Here is a 9727-nt window from a genome sequence, read left to right on the forward strand (position 1 = left end):
ACTATAGTATTTATACTGTAAATACTACTGTATACTACAGTAAATACTATAGTATTTTTTTATGTGGAAAGCTAGCAAAGCCACTAAGCCAGCCAACCTATCCCTCTCCTTCTTCTCCCTTTCCTCCCTCCTCTTCCCCATACACACACAGCATTAGTAGCCTGCTAGCTTCACTGCCATTCCCAAACAAACGCTCAAAGAAAGAGGCCAAACTCCCCCCTCCCCTCCCCCATTTTGTATATTTGTTGGTTTAGCCCAACAGGTGCTGCGTTTGGTTCTCAATTGAATGTGTTTGGAATTTTAATACGTTTTTTTTCTCTTTCTCCTAGTGTATTGACTACAGCTGCCTCGCTCTGTGTCCCCATTACAGTTAGTTTCCTTAACAAGGTTAGATTGGGATGGTGTGTGTGTGTGTGTGTGTGTGTGTGTGTGTGTGTGTGTGTGTGTGTGTGTGTGTGTGTGTGTGTGTGTGTGTGTGTGTGTGTGTGTGTGTGTGTGTGTGTGTGTGTGTGCGAGGCCAGAGTGACCACTTTGTTTGAAACGTCTTTCAGAGCGCTGCAATTGCAAATCTGTGCCCTCGGCCAATCAGCCAATGAGAACGCACATCTGTGGGCAGCCTATCTGAAAAGGACCAATGGGGACAACAGCTGAAATAGCAGGTGCACCATGATGAGTGGGCAGCAGCTGGTGCAGTTACACGGATACACTCACACATACCCATACTTACACAAACACAAACACACACAAACATACACATACTCACACACACACAAACATACACAAACACACACACTCCACTTTATCAGCATAGGCACAGCGTCCTTCCCTCTTTTATCTTCCCTCTCATATTCCCCTCCCTCTCTCTCTCTAGGGGCACAAAGTAAACATGCACTGCCGTTTAGAACTGGTCGACAGAGACCTCCTTTCATGAAGAATTGGGCCAAAGCCTAACATCTTGAAACTGTGTTCATAAATGTCAACATTCAGCTCGGCAGAAAAAAATGATCCTTGTCAAATCTCATAGTACATCTTCATGATGGTTGCTGTATTTGTTATAGTGTAAGACTAGCTCTTGGCCACGGTAATGGCAAGTTCCTCTCCTAACACATTTTTTTTCCCTAAGTAGAGGATCGTATGAACGCTCTGGACCAGAGCTAGTGTAAGACCAGGTCATGCACCAAATTCTGAGAGAGAGAGAGAGAGAGAGAGAGAGAGAGAGAATCATGCCTCCCTCATGTCTCTGGGGTCCTTAGCTATTCCTCATCATTCCAAACGTCTATCCCTAATCCAATTCAGGACAGAGCTCTGCAGTAATGAAAGACAGCCACAGGCCACTCTCGGCTCCGTTTGATGATGTCATGATGACAGGTCAGTACCTCAGGAGTAAATGTCAGTTGGCTTTTCGTAGCCGAGCATTCAGAGGTCGAGACAGAAGGTGCGGTAGAGAGAGAGAGAGCGAGTCGAAAACAGCAGGGCCGGGACAAGGTAGCACGTCTGGTGAACAGGTCAGGGTTCCCTAGCCGCAAGCAGAACAGTTGAAACTGGAGCAGCAGCACGACCAGGTGGACTGGGGAGAGCCAGGAGTCATCAGGGCAGTTAGTCCTGAGGCATGATCCTAGGCCTCAGGTCCTCCAGGAGGGGAGAGAGAGGGAGAGAGAGAGAGAATTAGAGGGAGCATACTTACATTCATACAGGACACCAGATAAGACAGGAGAATTATACCGGATATAACAAACTGACCCTAGCCCCCGACACATAGACTATTGCAGCATAGATACTGGAGACTGAGACAGGGGTGGGTCGGGGACACTGTAGCCCCGTCTGACGACACCCCTGGACAGGGCCAACCCACCCACTTTCCCAAAGCACAGCCCCCACATCACTAGAGGGATATCAACAGATCACCAACTTATTACCCTGAGACCAGGCTGAGTACAGCCCACGAAGAGCTCCTCCACCGCGCGAGCCCAAGGGGGCGCAAAACCGGACAGGAAGATCACGTCTGTGACTCAACCCACTCAAGCGACGCACCCCTCCTAGGGACGGCATGGAAGAGCACTCTAGTAAGCCAGTGACTCAGCCCCTGTAATAGGGTCAGAGGCAGAGAATCCCAGTGGGGAGAGGGGAGCCGGCCAGGCCTTGCCGTTCTCCTTCGCACCCCTGGGCCAGACTTCACTCAATCATAGGACCTACTGAAGAGATGAGTCTTCAATAAAGACTTAAAGGTCGAGACTGAGTCTCTGTCTGTCACATGGATAGATCACACATTTAGATCTACAGGAGAAAGTGCAGCCTCCAGCTATTTGCTAGAAATTCTAGGGACAAAAAAGGAGGCCTGAGTCTCGGAGAGATACTGTAGGTAGGAGTGTCGTTTCTCTTTGCTTATTTGAACTGTTCTTGACATAATATGGACTTGGTCTTTTATCAAATAGGTCTATCTTCTGTATGCCAACCCTACCTTGTCACAACACAACTGATTGGCTCAAATACATTAATAAGGATAGAAATTCCACAAGTTAACTTTAAACAAGGCACACCTGTTAATTGAAATGCATTCCAAAAAAATACCAAAAATATTGTCTGAAGTCAGTCCTTAGTTGTCTCATATCTGTTTGGGATTGTTATTTTGGATGAAGTATATTTTGTATTGCTTTTAAATCTTTTAAATTCATTTTTTATCTTATTAACACTTTGTTCTAGCTAGCTATTTGTGTAGTTAGCTATCAAGTAAACACAATGATATAGTGCATTCCATTCTACCTCATGAAACTGGTTGAGAGAATGCCAAAAGTGGGCAATGCTTTCATCAAGGCAAAGGGTGGCTACTTTGATAATATTTTTGGTTACTACATGATTCCATATGTGTTGCTTCACAGTTGTGATGTATTCACTATTATTCTACAATGTAGAAAATAGTAAAAAAAATAAAGAAACCCTTGAATCAGCAGGTGTGTCCAAACTTTTGACTTTGTACTGTATATTTCTTTATTTTTGGTCCGCGGGCCCCAGTTGCCCATCCCTGGTCTAGAGAGTGAGAGTCTGTCCAGCATTGGAATCAGGGCTGGCATTGGGGATGTTAGAAGTTAGTATGCCTGAGATACGCACATGCAATCACGCACACGTACTCCCACCGCCAAGGAAGAATCCCTTTCCTTCCCCAATCATTTGGCTTAAGTATGTTGCAAAGTGCTACGGTTTGTCTCCTCGCCTCGTTAGGAAATACTTCATTGAAGGTAGCCCCTCTGCATTCGACTGTTTGGGAAATGAAAAGTTTAATGAAATAGAAATATGTTTTGATAATTGTATTCATTTACATAGCCGGTCTGCGGCATCCACTAAGTGCCTATTGGACGCTACAGTAGGAGAGGACAGAGGAAGTAGGAAGCATCAGATTAAATAAAGAGCTAGCGGTAGTCATCTGTCTCTCTGCTAGCCTCGGGCGCTAACAGCGTTAACTGCACTGTGTGCTTTCTGGGCTGTTAGTTTAACGGTCGATTAGCAGTCACTGAGATGAATGCACGCTTTTTCAAGCCACTGTTCCATCCATGTTATACTCCCAACAAAGATCAAATGGAACAATTAAAGTCCCGTAGTCTCGTGATACATTAATACCGTCAGTTTCCAGAGCCGTCTGTGCATTAGCCGCTAATGCTAATTGACACTTGACATGACTTTGAGGCAAACTTGGCTGCCATCTTGGATTTAAAGGCGGGAACTGATCAAAGAGATGACAGTTGGAGGCTGATCTACGTTGAATCAGCACTGCCAAACAGGAGGATCACACACTAAGGTGTCTATGTCCTCTGGTCTTTTGATAGACTAAATGAGCACCTATAACCCTAATGATGTCCTCTGTCAGTCACACACAGTATAGTATGTAACGGTAGCAAGTGTGGCTCAGTTGGTAGAGTGTGGCGCTTGCACCAGCAGCGTTGTCGGTTCGATTCCCACTGGGAGGAAGTGTGAAAATGTATGTATACTACTCTACGTCACTCTGGATAAGAGCTCTTGCTAAATAACTCAGATGTAAAATTTGTTTAGGATGTCAGTTGTTGCCTTTTAGTCGACCACAGAAATATTCCCTTACTCTTTGAAATGATTTAGTGAAGTTTGATTGAATGATCTGGTATTGGGTAAGAGTTGGAGCTGGTTCCTGGATCCTGGTTTGACTCTAACATTTATTGCAGCCAGCACAAAAACAGAAACCTCGCTTTTTCCCCTGTACAATCTGGACATAATCTTCTTAGTGAACAACAAGAAAGACGAAGGTCTGATAATCTCGCCGGCTTGGTCAGCCTGACAGGTCGCAACCGGTTCTCAATTAGAATCTCCTCACCGCATTAGACAGCATAGGTTCTCTGGCCATTTTTGACACATTTAAATGTCATACCGTTCATCACATTGAAGTGGACAAGGAATGTACACCAAAATTCCAAATAGCTCACAAATGGACAGCATAGTCTTTTCTGGCACACATTCAAATGCCCTACATTGCCTTGCCAGCCATTAACATTTGTACGGTGTCCATATTAGGACAAAATACATTTGAATGCTTTCCGAGTGGAAGATAATCCCACTCTGGCCAGGGTCCCTTTCAGCCCTTTCAAATGGGACAGGCTAAAAGAGATTAGCTTTCTGTGGTTTCACTGCTGTTATTAGCAGACAAACACACACACACGCTCAGGCCGGCTGTCTGGCAGGCCTCATGAGAGTAGTAATTAAGGGGTAAGAGGTTTATCTATGTCCAGAGCTGGCCCTGGCCTCTAAAAGGCTTTCTGGGACAGGCCTCAGAGGGAGCAGGGGGTGAAATGGGCCTGGCTGCAGACTAGACCTCTCCCGGGAGGACTGGTAGATGCTGGCTTTTATCCTCTCTCTCTCTCTCTCTCTCTCCCTCTCTTTCTTTCTGTCAGTCTGTCGCTCCCTCGCTCCGAAATGATGGGGTCTCCTATCTCAAAAGAGGGGGTCACTCGCTGTCATTTTCTGGTGGTCCCGCTTTCTCTCTGTCTCGTTCTCTCTCTCTCTGACTGATGGACTCTCTGCCTATCTTCTGCCCTCTCCGAGGAGGTGGTCAACAATGTCATTTTCTGGTGGTCCCGCTTTCTCTCTGTCTCGTTCTCTCTCTCTCTGAGTGATGGGCTCTCTCCCTATCTTCTGCCCTCTCCGAGGAGGTGGTCAACAATGTCATTTTCTTTCTCTTGCCCTCCCCCGCTTACCTTGCTATCCATCTCCCCAATCTCTCTCTCTGTCCAGGTGGTGAGTCTCGTCACTCATTTTCCTTATCCACTTACAACCCTCTGAGCAATGACAGTCCCTCTTCTTTGTCCCTCCCTTCCCCTCTCCCCCTCCCTTTCTCCCTCCTTTTTCTCTCTCTGTCTGAGATCATTAGTCGCAACGAAAATGAGAGTTTCTATTGGAGAAATTCAGGTACTGTAGGTGCCTCCCCGTTTCGTTACGTTTGCTTCCATTTTGGTTCTGTTCCGCTCCTATTGAAAACACCCCAGGGCTAATTCTCCCAGTGCTGGGCTGATGGGGAGTGTGTGGGAGGGGGGGGGGGGGTTGCACATTTAGAGACCTTATTTTCAGGCAGGCAGCTGCCCAGCAGGGTTGGGTGAGGAGGGGGGAGACTATAAACAGGGCATTCTCTCTCTGTCTGTGTGTGTGTGTGTGTGTGTGTGTGTGTGTGTGTGTGTGTGTGTGTGTGTGTGTGTGTGTGTGTGTGTGTGTGTGTGCGCATGTGTGTGCGCATGTGTGTGTGCGCATGTGTGTGTGCGCATGTGTGTGTGTGTGCCCATGTGTGTGTGTGTGTGTGTTACTACTACCTGCCCTACTGTGCGAAGGGGGACATGTGTTGGCAGATATAAATGGCTCACTGTAGAAGGATGATACTGTACTATACCCTGCTGGAAATGCAGAAGGAAGGAGCTCCACACACACACACACACACACACACACACACACACACACACACACACACACACACACACACTGTCTCACAAACACAAATTTCTTTAATAGTACCATCCAAGGCTGGTTAATTAAGCACTTTGTCCTCCTCATGTGAAAGGAGCTGATTCTGCTCCCTACTGATATTAAAGCACTCAACCAAATCTGTAATTTTTGAAATTTAATTTAGCTTTAAACAAGTGAAATGACACATTCCTCTGCTGCTGTACCAGCTAATTAGCTATATCCTACATCTTGTACTAGTTAATAACATCCGCCAATTTAGGCCTTTTCTTTCGTGCTTGGCTTATGTCTCTCTTCCTTTTATTTTCTCTCTCTGTTCCTCTCTGTTTCTCTCTCTTTTCAATTCAAGGAATATTCCAAGGTTGGCAAAACAATACATTGCGACAGAAACGGCTGTATAAACTGTCAAATAATTAGAACACGAACAAATGACAACACTACAGTATTATTATTAGTTGACTCTCCCTCATTTCTCTTTTTGTCGCTTTCTCAGATATAAGATATAATGGTCTCTCTTTATATTTCAGCACAATTTACAATGATTATAGAAACTAAAATTGCCTTTCTCTCTCTCTCTCTCTCTCTCTCTCTCTCTCTCTCTCTCTCTCTCTCTCTCTCTCTCTCTCTCTGTCTCTGTCTCTGTCTCTCTCTCCTCTCTCTCTCTCTCTCTCTCTCTCTCTCTCTCTCTCTCTCTCTCTATCTCTCTATCTCTCTGTCTCTCTCTCTCTCTCTCTGTCTCTCTCTCTCTCTGTCTGTCTCTCTCTCTCTCTCTCTCTCTCTCTCTCTCCCTCGCTCTCCCTCTCTCTCTCCCTTCTTCTTTTCTTCCAGAGAGTGAGATGGTCCCTCCCGACTTCCTCCGTCCCCGCTCCTTCACCACCGTACGCTCCTCCTCTCTCCGCCGCGAGGCAGATGAATCCCGCCTCTCTGTCAGCCTCTGTGACCTCAACCTGCAGGAAGTGGACGGCTCTGGCCCAGCCCACCCACATAACCACGCCCATCTCCACCTGGCCCCTCCCTCCGCCTCCTGCCCCATCCCCCAGAACTCCCTCAACACCCAGCAGTCCTCTGTCCTCCCACACTCCCTCGAAAGCGACCTCCATTTCCACGCCCTCCGCGGTGCCCACATCAAGACGCTCGACGAGCAGACGGTGGCGAGATCCGAGCACGCCAGAGAGGAGCGAACGCTTGTCTTCACTGACCGGCCACTGCGTACCGGCGAGACCGTGTTTATCAAGGTGACCAAGTCGAGCCCGGCTAGGTCGGGATCGCTGTCCTATGGCGTGACATCATGCGACCCCGCCGTGCTGCGCCCTAGCGACCTGCCCTACAACCCGGAGGCCTTAGTCGACCGCAAGGAATTCTGGGCTGTATGCCGAGTGCCCACGCTGCTCCAGAGCAGTGATATACTGGGCTTCCTGGTCAACCAGGAAGGGGAGGTGATCTTGAGCCACAATGGCACCAATGCGGGGATGCAAGTGTGTGTGGACAACTCCCGGCCCCTGTGGATGTTCTTCGGTCTGCATGGAGCCGTCACTCAACTCAGGATACTGGGTAAGTCAGTAGGACTGTTATGCTATACAGGTAACTGCCAAAATAAAGGAAACACGTGTGGTGGCCCAACGGCCTATTAAGACAAGTTAGGTTAGTGTTTCCTTTCATTTGGGTCGGGTCACATGGTCAGGTACTGGCCTTAAATGCTACAGTGTCTACAGTACTCCAGGCCCTAGCTATGGACTGTAGCGGCTAGGGGACTTTTCCTGATCGGGTCACATGGTCAGGTACTGGCCTTAAATGCTACAGTGTCTACAGTACTACAGGCCCTAGGAGGATGGATGGATGGATGGAATCTGACATGGTGTAAACTTTTTCGTTTATCCATTTATGATCGATCGTCAGTCAGGGATTTAGTAACAAGGGCCCCACCCGCATCACAGAGCTCAGAGATGTGCACTTATGTCAAGTGCTTCAATACAGCGCCTTGACACAGGAAGTCAGATCCAAATGCACTTCCAGAGGTATTAATGGGAGAGCAAATTAGACGCTGTCTCACCACCTGCCACGATAATAACAGGAAGAGAGGGAACAAGTGAAAGGAGGAGTGTGGGAGCCAGACCCTGCAACCTAGCGGCCACAACACGTCTTCTCCTGTCTGTATGGTGTGTATGTGTGTGTGTGTTTGCATGTGTGTGTATGTGCTTGCGACCCACTCACAGCAGGGGAAACATGTCTTCACTACGGGACACACGCTACCTCTCAGCAGTATGCCGAGAGCCCCCATGCTTGATTACACACTCTAAATACAGATAATGAACATGAAGTGTGTGGGCGGGAGGCCGTACGCTTCATTTGCAATATGCCAAACATACTTTATTTCTGCTGTGGCAGGCAGGTGTGCCTAAAGTAGCTACAACTGTGCTTTTAGACTGTTTTGAGAGGCGAATTGCTGAGCTCTTTATACTTATTTACTTACAGATGTAGGATCTTAATTTGAGCCAGTTTGCTACGCAGGAAAATAATCCTGCAGCAACAGGAAATGTGAATTATTATGTGGGTTATACTGCAGAGAAAATCTAGTGTGAAATTTCAAAGTGGAAATGACAAACTTCAAAAACCTTTTTAAAACTCAAACCTCCTGCAACAGGGTGATCACATGTAGATCCTACATCTGTAGGCCCCCTATCAAGCCAACTGGTGCACATGGTCCCTCTTTACATAGTCTGTGAAAAGGGCAGACAAACGGTCAAAACGAAAAAAAACTGCGAATGTTCACCCCTATATCCTTCTATGACATAATGGCTTTTTGTATTGAGCCATAATTAAATGCAAATTCAAATTTGGCAGAGCGTTTTCGGAGATTGGACAAGCGGAAATTTTAAAATGACACATCTTTGTTAGGTGTATCATGTAGAAAGACAGGTAAGGTTGAAGGCCTGTCTTATTTTAACTGTTCAATTACGAAGCTACACAACCAAATCAGGCACAACCTCATCAACGTGTCATCATTGTTTTGCTTCTTAGGACGGATCAAGCTCAGTCTAATTATATCCCTCTCAGTGAGGTAAGGGAGGGAGGGAGGGAGGGAGGGAGGGCGGGCGGGAGGGAGAGAGGGAGAGGGAGAGAGAGAGAGTTAAATAAACTACACCTTACTGTGCTGATATATAATGCGGACACGTATTTTCTTTAAGTGCTGCTTGTTTGCTCACCTGTAAATTGCCCTCATACTAACACGCTTATTCTCCATGCAGCCATGGAGGTCACAGCAGTTAGCGAGGCATCGACATGCCCTCATGCCGCCCTGTTAGCACTGTTCTCATTATATTACATTACACAGCCGCCATTTTTGGATCTGGTCTGCTCCATTAGGCACTCTGGAGACACACAGGGAGGTGGCTGACAGCGCGATCAATGAAAGCCACATCAATACATTACACTTAGGGCTGCAGCACACACTGCACACTTTCTGAGGCTGGAGTGTGGCTCTGGGGTATTGATAGATACGACAACTGCAGTGGCACTAAGCCAACAGTCAATACTATGGGCCTACATGAAAACTGCACAGGAAATGCACACCTATGGGGTCTTTTCACCATGCATTTTTTTCAACTCGTTAGCTGCACAGGGAGATGGTGTTATGGTGTTCTGAATGTCTGTTGTTACTAGCACATTACCTGTGCTTTTAAAAACGTTTAGCTAGAGCACTACGGGTACTTTTTCAGAGTTTTTTGCAAGGAGTTCAAGGAACTTCTCTTGTTGCTAAGCA

At 46.9% G+C, this 9727-nt stretch overlaps 1 protein-coding gene across 1 annotated transcript in view; it reads left to right on the forward strand.

Moving 5' to 3' along the window:
* LOC109892654 (E3 ubiquitin-protein ligase NEURL1) overlaps positions 1–9727 on the forward strand; it is a 60406-nt gene that overhangs the window by 38251 nt on the left and 12428 nt on the right. Inside the window, exon 4 of the mRNA XM_020485386.2 lies at positions 6796–7518. Within this exon, the coding sequence (XP_020340975.2) occupies positions 6796–7518 (723 nt within the window). The remainder of the gene's footprint in view (positions 1–6795; positions 7519–9727) is intronic.

This window comes from Oncorhynchus kisutch, linkage group LG1 (assembly GCF_002021735.2).
Source record: "Oncorhynchus kisutch isolate 150728-3 linkage group LG1, Okis_V2, whole genome shotgun sequence".
In the NCBI taxonomy this organism is placed as follows: Eukaryota; Metazoa; Chordata; class Actinopteri; order Salmoniformes; family Salmonidae; genus Oncorhynchus; species Oncorhynchus kisutch.